At 32.7% G+C, this 21,911-nt stretch overlaps 3 protein-coding genes across 6 annotated transcripts in view; all 3 read right to left on the bottom strand.

Moving 5' to 3' along the window:
* LOC148606881 (putative clathrin heavy chain 1) overlaps positions 1–21,911 on the bottom strand; it is a 46,970-nt gene that overhangs the window by 9,598 nt on the left and 15,461 nt on the right. Inside the window, exons 3-5 of one of the 4 annotated variants that reach the window (XM_088545041.1) lie at positions 11,626–11,731; positions 6,617–6,769; positions 5,754–5,899 (exon numbers count right to left, since the gene is read on the bottom strand). In XM_088545041.1, coding sequence (XP_088401167.1) covers positions 5,754–5,899; positions 6,617–6,769; positions 11,626–11,731 — 405 coding nt within the window. The remainder of the gene's footprint in view (positions 1–5,753; positions 5,900–6,616; positions 6,770–11,625; positions 11,732–21,911) is intronic. The other 3 variants (XM_088545043.1, XM_088545042.1, XM_088545044.1) reach the window with 3 other exon arrangements.
* Positions 12,507–13,663, bottom strand: LOC148606884 (uncharacterized). Its single transcript, XM_088545045.1, has one exon. The coding sequence runs from the start codon at positions 13,661–13,663 to the stop codon at positions 12,680–12,682; it is 984 nt and encodes a 327-aa protein (XP_088401171.1). The 3' UTR covers positions 12,507–12,679.
* Positions 15,523–17,243, bottom strand: LOC148606883 (uncharacterized). Its single transcript, XM_088545048.1, has one exon. The coding sequence runs from the start codon at positions 16,269–16,271 to the stop codon at positions 15,555–15,557; it is 717 nt and encodes a 238-aa protein (XP_088401174.1). The 5' UTR covers positions 16,272–17,243; the 3' UTR covers positions 15,523–15,554.

Below are 21,911 nucleotides of genomic sequence, written 5' to 3'. Positions count from 1 at the left end.
ATTACACGAATTTTGAAATTTAAGTAAAAAATTTCAAAAGTAAACCAGAAATAAATTGGTCAACCACAACTAAAGTTACCGCATGAAAACCAAGTGTCTACAGATGCCACCAACTTTGATAACAGTGCCATACCAATACATGGGATCATATAACAGTGCCATACCAATACATGGGATCATATAACAGTGCCATACCAATACATGGGATCATATAACAGTGCCATACCAATACATGGGATCATATAACAGTGCCATACCAATACATGGGATCATATAACAGTGCCATACCAATACATGGGATCATATAACAGTGCCATACCAATATATGGGATCATATAAAATCATCTAATAGTATATATATTTTCAAGTGCAAATATCAAACCCTAATATGTGAGTACAGTTTGCTTAAAAGTTAACACATTATAAATGGTTTACAGTAAACCTATGAAGGAGAAGCCTCACACTTCAAATTGTTCCAAAAAGCAACTTTGTTAGAAGTTTATGCAGGACCAAGCTTACATTACAATGCAACCCATCAAGGCAAAGCTGCACAGCAAATATCAAATCATTTCCATTAAAGATGATTTTTTTTCAACTAAAATATACAATCCCTGAAAAAATAACTAAGTCTTTCTGGCCAAAAGAAAAGTTGATGCAGAACAAAACAAAGAATCCTACACTCCATACATCAAGGTGAAGCCTTCTACGGAACTTTAAATCATTCCTATTAACAGTTGCTGAGATTATTGCAACAAAAGTTCATTTTCCCTTAAAATGCAACAAAAATTGTCTGATATTGTTGATTGATGATCATGCCAAATAACACACATCAAATATAGTACAACCCATCAAAGTTTATATTACTGCAAAATCATTTTAAAATCCCCCCTAAGAAGGTATAATAAGATTTTATAAAGACACATATTTGTGACAAATGTACATGCATGAATAATGGAAAAAAGTTATTGACCCAGATACCTAGAGGCTCGAGGATCAAGAATAACTAGCTTTCCAAGCACAGCATTATACAACTGCAGCATGTTGAACTCTGTTCACTTGAAGCAACTATAGGTACGAGATCACAATTATCTGCCCTTAGCTATTCGTTGTATACGAATATAGTTCCTATTTTAATAGGGTATTTTAAAAAAAAATTATTTAGACAACCTTACTTTTAGAATTTATTATTCTTTGTTGGTTCCATTGAAAGAAGAATAATGGAAATAATTTAATAGATGTCTTGAATTAATAAAAAATACATATAGGGTGTGATTTGGTGAGGTCAGAAAAGGTCAACTTTTTGGCCTCTGGAAGCCATTTTGGGTCAAATTTGAGGGGGTCTCTGTGTTGAGGTAGTTAAAATTGAAAAATGATGGTGAAAATTTCTAATTTTTTTATGGAAGTTTAAGGTAAGATGGTTTATTAAGCTCCAAAAATTTCATTTGATTTGAAGTGGTAGATTTTTTTTTTATTTGAAAAATGCTATAATAAACTCTGTGTGAAAATTAATTGTGTCCTCGTACCTATAGACACACTTAAGCATAAAAATTTATACTTTATTTAGGACACAACATGTGGTTTGTACAAAATATTGCACATCATTTGAAATTCAATTTAAGGTGAAAGAAGTTCTGCTCTATGGATGCTAATCAAGGGCCTTTGCCTTTGATCCACATGAAAAGCTTTTCAGAAAAATCTGAAATCTGGTTAATAATTCAGACAGGGATCTTCATGGGAAATATAATAAAAAAAATTGTCTGATTTTGTTGTGTTGACCAGTTGTTGATTTGACAAAACCATTCTTCCAAATAACCAAAGTAGCAATATGCAAATGAAAAAAATTCATTCACCATTGATGAAAATATTTTTATGAACAATATGCAAATGATCATTAAAGGAAAATCCATCCACCATTGATAACAATAGATGCAGAATGATAATTAACCATTGAATAATTTAAAAAAACTTTGAAGAAATATAGTTTGATACAAAGGTAAATTCATTTCGAAATAATATAGATAAGCAAAATAGAACAAAATATTATATGCTCCTCTAAATGTCTTTGATTATTTAAACAGTCAGTAGATTCTGTTGGATTCAGGCATTAGCCGGTCACCTGGGAGCTTACAACTTATAATATTTCAAAAATTAACCAATAAAGAAAAAAACTTATTTTCACTTTACCAAATTTGGTACAATTCTTACAGTCAAAGATAAGTCTGTTCTGTAGAAATGTTTAAAAAATAAACACTTTGATATCAGAATCAGCGACATTGGATCAACAATAAATTATTTCTATCAATGAATATGACAATAGAAAAAAGAGTGTATATCATGAAATGTAACAAATACCACTCAAAGGTCTTCAACTAGTGTAAACACAACTTTACATAAGCTCTGAAAGGCCCAAACAGTAATTAAACATGGTAACAGAATGATGACAATTCTCTAAAATCAAACTGAGAAGTATTGTCTGATTTTGTGTTGTTATAATCACACGTGATTGAATAAACCACTATATAACCAAAGCAGCAATACACAAACCAATATGTTGTCATTAAAAAAATTCCAGCATTTTGAAAATATCTGCTTCTGTGTATTTGGAAGATGATTTGGAATTATTTTTTACAAAGTATGAGAAATCTCTTCCAAGAACTAAATATTTATATCTAGGTCTACAGTCTTTATTGGAGTTACAACAATATATAATGTTTTTGAGTAAGGATTTTAAGTATATAGAATAGAAATATAAGGAGTTGAAAAATCATAGGTTTTAATGCTATTGCATTCTGATAATGATCTTGAATTGATGTTTTCAAGAAGATCTTTAAAATTTTTCAGGGTCCACATTGAATAATACCACTATGGGAGTAACAAGTGCGTTGGTAGGACTGGAGATCCTCTTTGACAGCACTGTGAGTAAGAAGTTATCCACTTATCAAACTTTTTGAAATTTCAGGTAATACAGGTAAAAAAAATAAAGTTGGATAAATGAGACCAATGGTAATTAAAAACAAAGGGTTCTTAATTAGAGCTTGGTGACTATTGAAATATAACTACTCTAAAATAAAGCCTGGATATTTTTTTCTGTACATGAAGTTACCATCGAGTGTGATTTTTCTTTCTTTTCTCAGAATTTTTAGTATTTTAATACATGAGAGTACTAATTTTGTATGATAATATTAATTTGTTTTTATTTGCATATTTATTTTGGCTTGATACGTTTAAAATAGAATTTTTGTACTGGAATAGATGATAAGCAGACTAAACACGTGATTGTGTAAACTTTGTTGGAATTGTCAAGGCAACTAGGATTAGATACTATGTTTCACTGGATTTTGAGCAACTAGTGAAAATGGCCGCAAAGTGGCAGCTAGAATATCACGTTCAACTTATAATTAGCTTTTGTTATTCTTCTAAAGTTGAGGCAAAAATAGCAAAAAAAGCATTTTGACACCTATGTTCTATTTTTAGTAACAAAGGCCATGTTTTTCAAACAATGAAAACTTTAAATTGCCAGTTTGTGCAAGAAACTCCCCCCAAAAAAACAATACAGCCAACTTCATCAAACCATATAGCCAATACAGCCAACTTTCAGTAAACCCTAAAAAAACAATAAAGCCAACCTTAAGTAAATTTTGTCGCATGGTTTTAGAGAAGATGATTTTTAAAACTGTACATGTGAAAAATGACAAATAGATATGTTTCAGGGGCCATAACTCCTACATTGGGTACAAATCATTTTGAAAATTTCAGTGCAGGTCTGTCTTAATGGTGAACAATACAGTGAAACTTGTTTAAACGGACCACCACTGGTACAAGAAGAAATGGCCGGTTTATATGGGTGGCTGGTTTTGTGAAAAACAGCAATGCAATCTAAGAGTTGTCTCCCTTTCTGTATTTTATAACCCTACACATTGTCAGCTTACTGGTCGAGACATGTTTGATGCCAATTAAAAACTGGACCTTTTATGTCCATTACAAAGCTTGCACTATTAGTAAATGGTTTGATTAAAGTCAAACAGGACGTGCCGCAAAGTAATGTTCATTATTTAGAAAGAATTGTGTATTAAAGATCAAAGGGCTTTTGATGATAATTAATAACTTGTATTGTTTTATCAGATTTTCACCAGAATTTGACTACAGATAGATCTCATCATGCTGAACACTTTTACCCATGTCAGAATTTGGTTAAACCTAATGGTTTTGGAAATATATGCAAAAAAGTGTTGTCTGACCCCTTTGTTTTATTTTCAGACACAGTGGCCATGTTTTTCAATGGACCAAAAGTGTGCAGGATACCCTAAGGAACAATCACGCTCAGTTTCATCTAAATCCATTCAGTAGTTTCAGAAGAGATGTTTGAAAAATTGTTAACGATGACGAGGACGGACGCCAAGTGATGGCTATTTTGCCCCTTTTGGCTTCTTTTTTTTTTTTTGGGGGGGGGGGGAACAATATGTTAAAATTTCAAAAAGATCTGATAAGTTTTATTGAAGTTATTGAAATAAATAAAAGTGAACAGACAACATACAAAAGACATTATATGACGAAAAAAATTGTTTGTGGTTTTTTAATCTCTAGGAGATATCTAAAACCTGATTGTAAATTCAGCCATGGATTTTTAAAGGAATCTATTAAAAAAAATCAAAAGGTGGACCAAAAAAAAAAAGTTTTTTTGGGGGCACAGCCCACTCTGGCCCCTTTTAACTCAAAAACAATACGAGATAAATTTATCCTGTAAAAACTAAAACAAGTGAATGTAACTGACACCAACAATGAAGATTACATGGATGATGACTGGGTGATACTATTATACCTCCATAATTTTTTTGCAGTTGTATAAAAATTGATTGATTGATTGTTGGGGTTTAACATCCGAGCAGCAATATTTCAGCTATATTCAGACGATGAACATGAAATGGATGATAAAATGAACATGAAATGATGATGAAGTGAAAAACGGGATGGGACACAAGGACAGTAGGGTCGACAAATTTTGATTGCCACTAGCAAAAGGGAGGGATGGGTAAGGTCGGGCAATTTAGCCTCCTGTGGCGGAGCGCAAAGGTTCCTACTCCTATCGAATACCACAGCAGGGTTCTTTAACGTGCGAGGAACGTGGCATCTTTCCCAACACGGTGCACCACTATGGTTTGCGGTCAGGTTTTCCGTATTATAGCCTGACAACCCCAGCATGTAACACGCCAGGGTACCCCATTTACCCCATTCCACCACCTGGGGCACACATCCCAGTTGCTGTGTGGGCAGAGCGCCTAGCCCCCGGCTAGGTTTCTGAGCACTATTTAGTCGCCTTTTACGACAAGCTTAGCGCTGCTGCAGGCCTATTCTTTTAACATCCGGACCTGCACGGGGTCAGTTGTATAAAAAGGCATGATAAATGATGTGAAAATGGATATAGACTTCCATCATAATTGACAAAATTTGAGTGAGTGACACATTTTCTTGTTCAAGTTAAGGTTACATTATCCTGACAGTATATTTTGGGATCTATCGTATAGAGATAAAAACATAAAGACTTATCACATGCAAACTTTCCTCTTGGAGCAACATTTTAACTATTAACATTTTTTAAGTTTTAAGATCCTGAAAAAGATCTTTTTAATTAAAGTATTTGTGACAGATATAAGAATCACTCTTCTATAACCTGAAAAAGAACTAGAAATCAAGTTAATCAACTTTTGTTTGTGCATTATTATAATTAATATAATTATTATAATTGTGAAAATTACAATATAATATTCAATTATCTTGAACCAAACCTCAGGTATTAAACCAGTAACAGCAAGCCACTTAAGACTTGGGTCAGACTTGTAGCTGATAATTTCTGCAAATTCAAGTCGTTGGTGTCGTATAAATACTTTCTCAGGAGAACAATCTGAAATTAATCAAACTTTTTATAAAGACCATGCGACTGGTACATTCATTTGATCCATGCTTTCATTTAATGATTTCTATAAGTTATGTAAGTTATGGCATTGTAAGACTGTACTTGATAAATAAATGTACGGTATTCATCAAGTTGCATTGTGTATCTAGAAAAGACAGCTAGTTTACTCTATCAATGAACCTGAAGGTTGTTACTTCATTTTTTATTTCAGTGTGTGTTTCTTTTTATGATTTCTGTATGTTGTTTTTTGGATATTGCTTACTACACAATTTACTGATGGTTCATGGAAATACATGTACTACTTTATTCAACACATTTAATATTTTATGACAAAAAAGATAATAATGGAAGTTTTAAGGCTGAGATTTCAATAGAAAATGTACTTAAAAACTATGTTCAAGTATGTGAGATAAACATGCATTAATGACATATTTAGGTATCTCATTGACTTGATTGGTAGATCATTCCAAGTCATCCCCTATACATGTACAGGTATCAAATGTCCTTTTATAGTAGAAATCTCTATCTCTTTCAGTTGATTTCTGATTTATGAATTTCTCATTTTATTTAACCAAAGTATTTTTAAATCTCACTCACATAATGAAAATGTTAATGTTAACTCAGAAATCTCAAATATACATTTACTTAAAAAAAATAAACATCTTACGTAATTACAAATTGAGACTGATATATACAATTAACTACCTTGCCACACTGGCCAATGATAAATTGTTGTTTCTGTTACCATAGCAATGACTTCTGAGTTTAACCATGTCCAGTAAACAACAGGATCATGTAGCTTTGTTTTACTGATTAGCTGCTTTGTGTGGAAATTAAACACTTCAAATCTTATCCCAGCTGTCAATAAAAACATAACTCCAATTAAGCAGTCTAAGTACAATTATTTTGGTTAGTATTTTTCTTAAGAAACTAAGCATTTATATTCATCTTTTTTTCTCATTTCTAGGAGAAAACTTCAAAGCCTTTGTAAGAATAAGGAATTTTAATATGACTGGTTAGTCATAGAAATATTGTGATTTTTCTAGTTTAAATTCTTCCAAGTGGGTACTTACAACTTATATATATTTACTTCCATTTGTAATGAAACCAGTGAATGAAATGAAATGAAAAGCTGGTGTTATGTTAGAGAATGGAATGCTTAAACAGGTGCAGGTTGATACAACCACAGAGGTCAAATCTGAACAATTGGGTCATGTATAGACCTCACATTCTAACATAATACATCTACAAATTTTGGATGTTATTACATATTTGACACAGCAGGTTTCTGACACAAAATAAATGTGGTAAAAAAACATCAAAAATTTGAAATTCAAATTAAAATTTAAGAAATAATTTGTGAAGAGGGTAGATTTGTACTCATTTTAACATGGGTATGGCATTTATAATTGATTATTACCACCAAGCGACATGTTAAAATGAGTACAAGTCTACCCCCAGCAGGAATTATTTCTTTTCTTATATGACAAATACGGTAATTTTTGTTGCAAAAATTTCCCTAGGTGCAGCCAAAATAACAGCTGTTCCATTTAACCTCCCGTGTATGGAAGTTGGATTTAATTTGTAAATTTATTTCATCATATGTGTTAAATGTGTGTATTTATATAAGTGATTTCAATTGATAACCTCTCAGCCATTAATTCATCGCGTATATGTTTTTAAATGAGTGTTTTGTCTCAAAGCAAAGGTGAAACAAAAGAGACAGTGAACAGGTGATAAAGGTGGGGTTGTACCGACATATACTGTCTGAGGATAATAAGATGTCATATTCGAATTCACAGTTTACAGTCCAAATTCAAATATCATATTAAATGGTTAGATCCACCATATCAAAGAACGGTCAAAAATTCAATTTCGTTGAATCAAATGAAAGTATATGACCTATTGGACTCTGGTTCAGATCAACTTTAAAACAGGGTCTAAAATCAAAACTCAAAACAAAGTTTCAGCATATCTGACTCCAAAGAATCAATAAATCACAGAATGATAATTTTATACCAAAATTTGGAACAACTTTTAAATGGGGTCCAAAATATAGAACCTGAATGCATGGTTAGATTAGCATATCAATGAAGATTTGAAAAATTGATTGCTGCTGATTTGGTAAAAAAACAATTTGTATACCAAGTTCTACAAAAAGCATGCTTTGTTCATTTTAAAATCTTTACTTCAGTGCTCTCTCCCCATAGCACAGTGCTTACTGGCATAGCACAGCTCTAATGACATTCCTCCAAAATTATAGCACAGTGGCCATAGTGCATTCTAACTAAAATTAATTTCTGATAGTGCTGTGCTTAGAAATCATAGTGCTGCAAACTACAGTGCTATAATGGCCTGGGGAGAATTTTGCTTTAATTGGTAGTCCTTCAACAGTAAGTCCTATAAACTCCACATAAGGAAAGACATTAATTTCCTCTCTTAGTAATTTTCAGGCCTTTTGAATTTCTGAGAAATAATAAAAATTAAAAGTTGTTTCAGAATCAGATAACATCCCATAAAATCATTTACTTATTCAGGACATGGTAAAATTCTTTTCTGAGAGGGCTTTAAGGGCCATAACCCCCAAAATAAATCCCAGCATTTTCTTTTTTGGTATGGAAAATGCTTTGCTGTGCAAAGCTTGATATGAATGCAGAGATTCAACCCTAAACAGAATAGTCAGGACAAGAATGGACATACCAAAAAAGCTTGAACCAGCTCTGAATTCTGATTCCAATTAAGTATTTGAAAAATAATAAGGATTTAACCAGAAACAGTGGCACATTTTAGGCCCATTATTCCTGAATGGTTAAAGTCACAAACCCCCCACCCCAAATCAATCCTAAACCTGATCTTTGTAGTATGGAAACATTTCATGGAAATCCATTAACTTAAAGTTATTGACTGAACATCATGAAAATGCTTGTAAACAGTGACATTTTTTGCACAGATTTCTAGATGGTCAAGTCACAACCCATTAATAAATCCAAGCCTTCTTTTTGTGGAATCGCACCTTAATGTACATTCAAAGAAATCCATTCACTTATTCAGTCAAGTTATTGTTGAGACATAATGACTAAAGGCTTCCAGGAGCCTGAATCGCTAAAATAGCTCATTTTTCATTTTCCAAGGGCAACAATTCTAACAAGGAGTCAGCCTTCAAAGCATGAAGACATTTTGTAGATCATTACATATATAGTATTCAAGAGACTGACTAAAACAAAACCATCATATTTCAAGGGCAATAACTCTAATAAGGAGTCATTCTACCACTTTGACCCAATAAAGACTTTAGTAGCCCTTATCATAAGGATCATTTCAGGGATTTTAAGTTTTGTTCTACTTATTATGAATTTCAAAATATTGGTTTAAAACTGCAAAAAATATTATTTTGTGTCTTTCAAAGGCAATAACTCTAACAAGGAGTCATTCTAGTGATTTCAGTGATTTAAAGTTTTGTTCTACTTATTAGATTTGCAAAATATTGGCTTAAAACTGCAAAAAATATTATTTTTTGTCTATCAAGGGTAATAACTCTAACAAGGATTCATTCTACAACTTTGACCCATTGGAGACTTTAGTAAAGTTCTACAAGCTGAAAAGGGTAAGTATGGTAACATTTATTTTCTAGTATCTAGTTTATAATTTTTGAGACATATGCACAAATTGGTGACTTGACCCCTGTGATCTAAAAATAGCAATGGCAGCCATTGTATTATGCTTTAACTATATATTCAACACAATTTTCAGAGTAGACACACTAAGGATGCTGGTGACCAAATTTGGTAATAATTCACTAAGTGGTTTCAGTGGAGAAAATTTTTAAAGTTAATGATGAGAGACCACAGGCAATGATGGATGCCATGTGATGGGAAAATCTTACATGGCCAGATCAGATAAAAATGCTTGTTTCAGGCACATTATTCCTTAACATTTGAAGACAGTCTGGTACCTAGTGGCACAATTTCATAAAGATCTAAATGTATCTGATTGTCAGGACAAAAAATGTATGCAGACAATAATTTATTACAGTGTGATACCATTACATGGCCACAATTTCACTATCAGTATTCAAGCAATCATAAGAAAATCGAATGTCTATGGAGAAATACAACAGCACCATGCTGATCAATTCATATGATATGACACAAATTGTTTAAATAGCAGTCTTTATAAAAATCAGACAGGAGGTGATTCATGCATTTCAATAACCCACCAACTTTACTTTTATTTCCTATTCAGAATCAGTTTCAGGCCACATAACCAACCTTGGTTTTTCATTTGGGTGTTGTGCTTTTGAGATAAAATTTGTTAGATTGTACATGAAATTAGCACTTTGTAAGAGTAATTGTTCTTGATTTGCTTTGATTTGGTTTATTTTAGTGTAAGATGAATGTTTTATTTTCTCAAAAGTGTGGATCTTAATACAGAAAAGTCCAATGTTACCTAAAATTATAGCATCTGAGGACCGAAAAACATTGTTTGTTCGGTGGGTTTTTCTACACCATGAATCACCTTACCATATGCAGTGCCTGAATTTTATATGGACTGGTATTTAAAAACATGTCTATCATTCTTTTTAATGCAATTCAACTAGAAATGACATTATATTGACCTGATATCAATTGTCACTATTTCATTTAATTTATAAAAAATACTGAGGAGAGGCTCTAAAGAGGCCATGAAAAGCTCACCTTAAAAAAATAGAAAGGCAAGCCTGACCTTTATGGCATAGAACATTGTGGTATAGTATCATAGAGATCTACACACTTGTACTTGAGTTGCATAGTTAAATCTAGTCAAATGCTAGCTTGGCCCCAAATTCCAATTACCCCAAAAATCAATATCAATTTCCTATTTTGTGTTTTATGTATGGAACCAGTGTAAAATTTTATCAAGATCCATCAATTAATATTTAAGTCACTGCACAAACTAAGTGTCTTAGTGTAATGGACAACAACAGTGCCATAGTATTATCTGACAGTATTTTTTGTTGTGGTTACCTATAGGATATTGTTTAAGATGTTAAAATATGTTTCAGTAAAAACTGAAAAAAAAACATCATTTTTAGCTATTAAGGGAAACAACACTAACATTAATAGAATGGTGAAAAATGGCAAAATGTTCAATATGGTATGACTTGAAGACTTGGATTTTGCTGAAAATTCAACTTTTCCTTTATTTCATAGTACTTGAAAAATGTGCAGTTTGTTTTAAAAAAAAATTATTGATCTGTTCTCAATTTATCTTTTAGAAACTGTGAGGGGATGGGCAAATGGAGAAACGGACAGACATGCAACTTTTCAAAGGATATCACTCAAATAATATCTTATCACTACGTGTGGCAGGTATAAAAAGTAATTTTAACCCTTGTGTTCTATAAGACAATGGCAACCATGTATGTTGCCAAATTGTTCAAATTGAAATTAATCTGCTATGTGGTTTTAGAGAAGCTTTTCTAAAACTTGTATGACAATGTACACAAAGTGTTGAATATGGCTTACATGGAACTTCAACAAAAAACTACATGGGTGCATTATCAGTTAAAAAGTTTTTTAAAGTTAACTTTCTCGTCATTGTCTATTTTAATTGTCTCATATTCCAGGAATCTTTTTTCGATTATTCTAAAACAAAGCTATTGGACTTATTTTGTTTTTCTTTCTCAATGGTGCCAGAAATAATTATTGTACAATCATATTTTTTTATACTGATACCTTTTAATGCTATGACAGGTTCAGTTGGGTTGATCTGAATGGAATCAGCTGTGGTCTGTCCTACATAAGATATGCTGCCCTCTTTTGGACTTAATACTGTCACCTGCTTCAAAAAAAGTAACTCTGATGATAAAAAAATTTGTTATTTAATTCATTATGAGTCATATCAGCCTACACATGTAATTACTTTGCTGATGTCCAACCAAATAAGTGAAAGTAAACGGAAGGCAACGAAGACAAAGACAGAGTGATATACAATTATATGATCAAAATTTTTCTTTTTAAATTTGTGTTGCATAAAAATGTTTTTCGAGCAAGCATTGAACAAATGTTACTAGTAACCATACAAGATAAGCATGCTTGTAAGGTATGAATAATGAGGCAAAACAACCTTTCAAATAATAATTATAGTTACATGTACATGTATATAGATTTTTGTTCCCCCGTCCAAGCATCTCGTAGAGATGTGAATGATGAAGGGCATTATCATAATGAGCCTGAGGCTCAAAAGGGTATCATATAGCATAGTAATTGAGGTGTGTCGCAAGACAAGCCGTATCATTCTCAGTTAAAAGAGGTCAAAATCATGTACCATGACCACGACCTTAGAACAGTATAAAATGCGCTCCACATGCTTTCTTCATTATTTAAAGACAGTTTGTACCAACCAGTCTTAATGATTATGGGAGGGAAAAAACCATGAGAAAACTACTAAAACCAACATTAGCAATCACATTGCTACGCAAATGTAACAAATAAAGGGAAGGGTATATGATACCCTTTTGAGCCTCAGGCTCATTATGATAATGCCCCTCATCCTTCACATCTCTACGAGATAATTGAATGAGGGAACATTATCCTACATTCGCCTTCGTTAAAAAGGGTATCATATAGCATGTTCAAAGTGTTGGGACAAACTAAGGCATAACAAAATAAAAAATTTATGTAACAATACAACCTTTAATCTCAAATAACAAGTCCCACTTTTTATTAGTAACAATATCTTTATAATAAAAACGTTGAAACGTCTTAGCTGATGACCAGTTAGCAGTCTTCATAATATCAGAAATGGAAACACCAAACTTAAAGCCTTAGATGTTGAAGCACCTCGAAAAGAACGTGCTGTGAATGAAGGATTATTTATCCCAGCCAAAGATAAAACCGTACATAACCATCTAGCTAAAGTACAAGTAGTAACAGCTTTAAAAGTTTTGAAGGAAATGAACAATTTCGAAGTTTTCCTTTTCAATGAAGTACGAGACAAATACTCATCAAGAGTATGAATTACACATAATTCTTTTCTTTTAAATCTATAAAGAACACAATCTGGTATTGGAACATCTGGTTTAGAAGTTTTTAAAAGCTGTCCAATCTGAAAAACATATCTATCATCAACCTTAGTTAATAAGGAAATATCAAGAGCTGATAAAGTCTGAGCTCTTGAAGCTGTAGTAAAAGCAACTAAAGCAATAAGTTTTAAAGTTAATAATTTCAGGGATAGATCTGCTAATGGATAAAGGGTAGATAAAAAATCTAAAACATCTGACACATCCCAAGTAACAAGAGGTTTAACATTAACAGCCCTAGTATTAAAATAACCTTTCAATAACCTTGAAACAAGTACAGATTTATAAACCCATTGAACACCAAAATAAATAAGAGTCTGAAATAACATAGACTTGTGTACATTTAACACAGAATATGATACATTTTGATGCATCAAAAAAGATAAAAAGTTTATTACAACAATTTCAGACGGGTGGAATGGATTAATCCTCCATTTAGAACACCAAAAAACCCAATTTTCCCAACACAACTGGTACTGTTTTGTTGTAGAAGACATCCATGAATTGCAGATAATTTTTGAATCAAAGTCATGAATTCCTTTATCCTTAAGGAATTCCCTGATACAACACAAGCGATTAAGTCTAACTTCCCAAAGAAACACTCTCCTGAGTGTGGCTGCGTAAGGAGATCTTTGTGCCTTGGGAGCCTGGCAGGAAAAGAAATCAAAGCTGAAATTAACAAAGAAAACCATGTCTGAGTAGGCCAGTATGGAACTACAAGAATTGCTTCTTCAACATTATCTGTCAACACCTTGCTAATCACCCTAGAAATCAAGCAAAAAGGAGGAAATAAAAAAGGCTTTTTATCCCTCCAAGAAAATGAGAAAGCATCTATAAACTCTGCTTCGGGATCATAAAGCCATGAAACATAAGGTTTCATTTTAAAATTTATCCTAGATGCAAACATGTCAATATCTGGTTCAAAAAAGTGTACACAAATACGAGCAAAGATTCCTAATTTTAAGGACCACTCACATGAGTCTGAAAAGTTTCTTGACAACAAGTCAGCTATTTCATTATTATCTCTAGGTAAGTATTGAGCAGAAATGAAAATATTTCTAAAGAAGCACCAGTTCCATATATTGGACGCCAAACAATCCATATCAATGGAACACATTCTGCCCATATTGTTGATGTAAGCAACCGTAGCAGTATTATCAGATCTAATGCCTACATGTATAGAGCTTGTATTTAAACTAAAGAAAGTTTGTAAGGCAAGAAAAATTGCTTGTAATTCTAAATAATTAATGTGATAAGTAGATTCTAGAGTAGACCATCTCCCTCCAGCAACCTTGCCATCAAAGTGGACTCCCCAACCTAAATTGGAAGCATCCGTTTCTAACCATAAATCAAAAGGAGGCATCCGAATGAATTTGCCATTCAAATTTTGAACATTTCTTAACCACCAAACAATCTCTTTATGAGACTTGCTGAAAGGAGTCATATAGGCATCAAAATTGTTGTTATTCAAGGATAAATTATGCACCTTATCCTGTTCCAAGGCCCCATAATGTAAAGGGGCTAACAAGACTGCATTAAAAGCATGCACAAAAAGTCCTATTAACGAGCAAAATTCTCTAATAAAGACCTGTTTAGAATTAAGAATTTTTCTGCACAAAGAGAGGATCTTTTCAATCTTTTAAAGAGGAAGAAACACTTTAAATAAAACAGTGTCTATAATAACTCCAAAAATTGAGTAGGAACAAGAATAGATTTTTTCTCATTGAAATTAAAGCCTAAAGAATCCATTTCATTGGCTATCAACTCTGTTTCATGCTTGCACTTGATCTTAATTTAGTTCATAATCAAATAGTCATCAATATAATACTCCATTTTGCCTAAAAGTAGCATATATTGGCTTCAGAATTTTTGTAAAAATTCTAGTTGCTGATGCTGAGCCAAAAGGAAGTACACAGATCTGAAAAAATTTCCCTTTCCAGGAAAAACAAAGATACTTCCTGAAGTCTGGGTCAATTTTCAGATGGAAATAAGCATCCTTCAAATCTAACTTGCACATAAAATCATTTTTCTGAACCAAATCCAAGGTGTAACGACGATTTTCCTGTTTAAAGTGGTGATGCACTACAAACTCATTTAAAGATTTCAGATTAATGACTGGTCTAAAAGAGCCGTCCTTTTTAAGGACAGCAAAAATATTAGAAATGAAGGAGTTACGAACATCTGAAACCTTTTCGATAGCACCTTTCATAATTAAATTACAAACTTCTTCATCAATAAGTTTAGCCTTATCTTGTGGAAAGGGAATTTCTTTTGGAGTTTTTAGTTGAAAATTCAATTTTATAACCTTTAACGGTCTCTAGAATCCACTTATCAAAGGTAAAAAATAACCAATAGTCACAATTAAGAGTCCTCACCTTAACAGGTATTCTTGACTTCTGATTTAATAAGGTCGACGGACAAATGTTCTTCTTTGGGTATTGGTAGGCACCAGAAATCCCATCAGTGGTCTTAACTGACGATTTTGAAAGCGATGGCGGTAACCCCTCTGAGACCTAAAAACCTGTTGCGTCTGTAGTTTAAAACCCCTTGACCATAATGTGGCCCATACCTATTAGCAGGGATTTACATGTTTCTAAGGACACTAGCAGCAGAAGGTTTAACAATAGGATATTTATTAATATCCTCCATTTCTTTTAACTTACTACGACAATCATCCCTAAACAAGTTGTCTGTTATAGGTACATCACTTGAACAAATCCTACTATAGCAATCATTTAAGTTTGATCTCATCTGAGATCTCCTCATATTAGCAAAAAAAGCATGGCCTAATAGACTGAAAGCATCTGTCAAATCTTTTCTCCCTGAAGTAAGGTCAATTGGTTCCTTTTTTGCAAATTTATCTGCCATGTATACTATAGGTATCAGCCAAAAAGCTAAATATTTCTGAATTTCTTGCAAGTTAAGGTCTTTACTTCGACCAGGTTGTCCCAAAGGATTCCAAATTTCTTTATTAAGTTTTGGGGCACAGAGATAGGTTGCATTTTCTGGTCTAGCATATTTATTAGTAAGTTCTGTTAAACTATCTTTATTGGACTTCAAAGTTAGGGCAGCATTGATAGCCCTTGCTAGGCCACTACCAATTTTTGGACCAGTCTTCTCTTCATTGTCCAATTGTGGAATATTCCACTCATCATCATATAGACCTTCATTAAGATTAGAAGGATCTAAGTCACATGGCACAGAAACTGAAGGGTCACCAAGATCATTAGCAGTAGAAACAACTAAAGAAGGGGACTGGTCAAAATCTTGATCAAAAACATTCCTAGGGTCTACTCCCATAGGACTAGTTTCTACTTCCTCTTGTTGAAACTGATCACAATCTTCTAAAAAATTAGAATCAAATTCATTGTAGTCATAATCTGGGACCTCCAAAAAAGGCTCATTTTCAAGGGGGTGGGCTCAACTGAATGAGGAAAAGAAATTACAGGATTAGGCCTACTATTACTTGCAGAAGTCACAGTACTGGTTCTGTTAGACGAACTAGAATTACCTATAGACGAGGTTTGAATAACTGGGGTGAAAACTTGAACACACGAAGGAACAGATAAAGGCACTGGCCTATCAACGGTCTCTGAAGCCTTTAGTAGACCTGACAAAACTTTAATATTCTTAACAAGGTAATTAATACCTAGGTCTTCTCTTAGTTCTTCTAAATTTGAACTTGAAGAAACTTTTTTACCTGCAGTAGCAGACTTTTTAGCTTTCTTTGCAGAGCTAGTACTCTGTGTAGTAATTTTATGCTTAAAGGTAACCCCTTTTATTATTCTACCTTTTTTAGTATTTGCATTAGACAAGGCAGTTTTGTCAACTGAACCTCTAGTGTTCAGGACACCTTCATTCTCCTCCATATTAAATTCATCCCCAATATCAGATTGGCAAGAATGAATGTCAGTAATATTAATATTATCCTTAGACATAATTTCACTTTCTAATATAAAAAACTAGGACAAACCAGACTATGTCTGGAATCTATTAACAGAACAACCGAAAAAGATCGTAACTAGACCATGTCTAGCATTAAAATTACTGATAAAATCTAGACTACGTCCAGACTATTGAAACACTACTATGAAAGTCAACACAAAATATACAAACTCTAGACTGCTCTAGACCATGTCTAGAAATACATTTTAATCTTTTTCAAAACTGTATAAAAACTGCCAATAGAATAAACAAGAAAATACCTTTGAAAAGAAAATCAAAACCCACAAAAATTAAATTCAAAATAAATGCGAACTCTGTTCGTGTGGCAGCTTGCTTTGCGTCTCAATTAAATTTAATGAAGAAAGCATGTGGAGCTCTGGTTTTATACGGTTCTCAGGTCATGGTCGTGGTACATGATTTTGACCTATTTTAACTGAGAATGATACGGCTTGTCTTGCGACACACCTCAATTACTATGCTATATGATACCCTTTTTAACGAAGGCAAATGTAGGATAATGTAATTGCAATATTTGAATCACAATAGGTTTCTCATCTCACTTTGTTATTTGTTTTGGATGTTAATCCTCTATTAAAGTCCACGTTGTACAAATAAAATCTTAAATTTGAATCCAATCCAAAACTTAAGAAATCTCTTAAATTCCTGTATTTTTATACATATATAATCTGTCATTAAATCATAAATAATATCTAAATGACCATGCTGAAACATTTACTCAGATACTTTCCCTAAAAAAACATTGAATAAAATGCTTTGAGGAGGTCAAAATTTTGAATAGTTGAGACCTTTCAATCATGATACAGCTCTGAATTAGGAGTATGATTTAATATGATTCTGAACAGAAAAAAAGGTCAAGATATTTTAAAAAAGGGAAATTAGCAATTTATACAGTTGAAGTAATGCTTATGTACTTACCCTTAAAGCCAATGATTCCCCAAATATCAGGAGCAAAAACCTTCTTTTTGTGGTATAAATCCTTTTTTTTATTATAAGGTAATTAACTCAGTGAATATGATATAACAGGGCTACCTACTCATTTAGCTGGGTGCATTAGCTAGCATTGAATTACCTGTAACCACACTATATTTTGATTTGCTCAAATATTCACATCTGATTGACAGCTTCCCAGAAAATTTATTTGTTGGGGTAACTAATTGTATCAAGTGGGTAAATAGTAAACCACAACCAATTCTGGCCTTTGTATGTCTTGTTTCATTTTTTATGTTAGTTGAGTATATAGGGGCAACTCATTTGCTGTACTTGTGTTTAATGTTTTGGGGCCAGCTGCAACCTGCTCCATGGTATGATGATTTCCTTGTTGATCATTGAAGACCAATGGTTGTCTTTGGGCTGACATTTTCATTCTGGTGGGCTTGTTGTCTCTGACATATACACCATACCTGTTCTCGTTACATTGTATGTAAAGGCAGGGAGTTTCATAATGAATCCACTGATAATTTTCAAAATAGCACAAAAAGGAAAACTAGAGGCTCTAAAGAGCCTGAATTGTTCATATTGATAAGCAACATTCCATAAACATTCCTAACAATCATAACTAATGAACAATAATATCAATTTTCAATTATATTCTGTCCAGTAGTTTCTGATGAGAAAATTTTTAAAGCTGCTTTAGCTGCCAAATTTCTTCAGTTTTGATTCTACCGAATTTTGCTGATTCAGTGAAATACGTTTGTAGTAATGCAATTGAAGCAATAAATGTCGATAATATCTACAGATTATTGTGAAAACATTTTTTTAATCAAAGAAGTTTGATAGCCCTTATCTAATTATTTTTTGCCATTACTTCCAAAGATTGGCGACAAGACATTCACCTGGGTTAAAAATATTTTCACCTCGGTTTAAAGTAGCAATAAAAGATAAACAGGTAAGCACAAGTCTTGTTTTCATTTCATTCAATATATTTCTTAATTAGTTTTCAATAAATAATGACAATTACACATTTGTGCCGCATTATATAACTATACGTAAATTACAAAAGGATCCTTACATTACTTTGTACATTTTTCTTTGATGGTTTGAGTCTGTCAAAGAAATGGGTCTTCCTTGCCGTTGATTAACCGCTTTCACTTTGCAATCAGATTTTTTTTTAAAGAACTGACCCTTACAGCAAATGAATGGATTAAGGTCTATACAAATTTTATCTAGGTTGACTTTTTGTCATGCAAGACAAAATATGTATCAACACCTATTTCATGTATTTAATGCATTTAATTTGTGGATATCAAATGAAATGATACAAGAAAAGTACAATTTAGTAGAAAAAAATCACAGTTAAGGCATATTTCAACAGAAACAAAAATTTATGGAAATGACAGCTAAAGCAGCTTTAAAGTAATGACATTAAAAATAGCAAAAATATATTGAAGAAGGGCAATAACTCCAACATTTTCATGAAAATTCTTATTTCACAACAGTTAGATCTCATCATGCTGAACATTTTACTCTATGTCAGAATTTAGTTAAACCTAACAGTTTTGGAGATATATGCAAAAACTAGAAGCCCAGTTTATCACAGGAGCCCCCGCCTCATTTGTTAGTAGTAATTTTTTTTTCAGTAAATCAAATGTGTTTGTAAAATACTAATGATGTCCCACGCTTGCTAAATTTGCCAAATTAGGAACATGTTTATTTTTGTATGAAGACATGTTTGCAGATTCAGAAATCCTTCCAAGACTTGTGTTACTGATGGTCTGGGGATCAATTTGGGGATCAGAAATACATAAATATATGCATATCTAGATATTGTATCCTGACCACATAGTGTCATGAAATTCTGTTAGGTAGTGTCAGACTAGTTGCAATGAGAAAAAGAGGACTGATGGACGTATTAATGGACACATGAAAAATGTTAATACCCTTCATAACAAATCCCTAACTCTGCTGCTTGGGATATATATTTCTGACAAAAATAACAAAGTCTAACTATCACCCAGTTCCATAATATTTCATGAAAATCAAGATCCTATGACCTTGCACACCATTATTATGAGTAGAAACATCCTTGCAAAAAATATTTTAGATGAAGAGATAGCCATACAAGCCATATAGCCTTATTTCTGATGAAAATGACTAAGTCTAACTTTCACCAATTTACGTAATATTTCATGAAAAACCAAGATCCTATGACCTTACACAGTATCACTATGTGTAGAAACATCCTGCAAAAAATATTTTATATGTAGTTCAAAAACTACAGAAAGAGATAGCCATACAAGCTATATAGCCCTATTTTTGACAAAAATAAGCAAGTCTAACTTTCATCAATTTCCGTAATATTTCATGAAAATCAAAATCCTTTGACCCTGCATACCTTCATTAAATGTAGAAGTATTCTGTAAATTATTTTAGATATAGTTCAGAAACTGTACAAGGAGATAGCTGGACAAGCCATGATCATGTGTAATCCGGACAGATGGACGGCGCGACGGAACGACACAAGGACTGACAGACTGACAAAAACAAAAATATGCTTTAAATCCATCTTAGCATGCTTATATCATCATGTTGCACTACTAGAAGGAATACACAAAATATAGTACTAAGAACCCAATTTTTGCTTCTTTCGACTTCTGTTATTATCCTTGCTTGCTGAATCGTTCCGAAAAAATATCTAGATTTCCATATTTTGCAAACATGCAAATTATATGCTAATTAGTTGCACAATGGTACTGATGCTGATTGTTATATATAAGTTGGGGCAGCAGAAACTCATGACCTCTTTTTTCAGCTCTCCAGTCATTATTTTTTAACAATCTCTATATCAGATTGCCTCATTTTAAATCACAGTCATGTGCTTGCAGATGGAAACAAATTGAGCCCTCATAAACTAAGATAAACACTGCCAGATCCAATAAAGTGGAAACAGCGCCAATCCCAGATAAATCTGGGCACAGCACGACAAGGGTTAAAATAAAAATAAGAGCACACTTTAAATGCAGAAGTGTTTATTTCTTTGTTATTTACAAACTTCATAACTACTGTGCAAAGCAAGAAAATGAGATTCAGGATCAAATAAAAAGTTAAGATGTATTTCAAACAATAGGATATAATTGATATATATCAAAATGAACTAACCTGAATATTTGATTGGAATTTGGTCAGTACTGAATCTACAGGTACCAGTGGTGTTTCTAGGATAACACCAACATTCTACACATCCATTGTATCAAATACCTTATGGCAGGTTACTTTGGCAGATGTTAAATTTTGTGACATGAAGCAACAATGTATACAAAAACTTCTGGCGTTTCTAATTATGGCCAATGCTAATTACTGCTGTACGGTATATGTAGATCAAAGTGCTGTTAGTACTGGAGGTTTTTGATTCTTGTGAAAATTGTAGCACAAACAAAAAGCTAAGAAAATAATTTCCTCAATGAATATGATTTTTAAAATTTAGATACTTTTTACCAATTTCAATTTTTCTCACCAATTTTACTTGGTTAAAATCACTGCTTTCACTTCCTGTTTATTAATTGGGAAATATTAGTGATAGAATGAAGATTTTTACTGATTAGTGTGTTAAATGGAACATGCTGAACACATAAAACTTCTTGACACATTTCTGCAAGAACTAAATTCCCTAGTAATCTTAGTTATCTATCCGGTTTTCATATTATAAAATAAATCTCTAATTGTCATTTTTTCTCTTCAAGGGCAATAACTCCAACATTGAGCAACAGATCTTCATATGGAATTTCAGCATAGGTCAGTCTCACCATGCTGATCAATTTTCCCCCCTAGAAAATTATGCTCAACCCTTTGGTTGTTAAGTTATTTCTCAAAGTTATCAATTTTTTTAGTGGTGGGCATGTTTTCGCCAGATAAGAAAATTGTTAAGGATATCTTAACATTCATGCAATGTTTGGTTACAGTCAATCCTAAGTCGTCTAAGAGGAGATTAAAAAAAAAAATCCATTTCAGGACCCATAACTCATTCCTTTGTCAACAGAT

This window comes from Perna viridis, chromosome 9, assembly GCF_037379345.1.
Source record: "Perna viridis isolate PV_CMFRI_1.1 ecotype Kerala chromosome 9, ASM3737934v1, whole genome shotgun sequence".
NCBI classification, from domain to species: Eukaryota; Metazoa; Mollusca; class Bivalvia; order Mytilida; family Mytilidae; genus Perna; species Perna viridis.
This window is presented reverse-complemented; position numbering and strand designations above follow the sequence as displayed.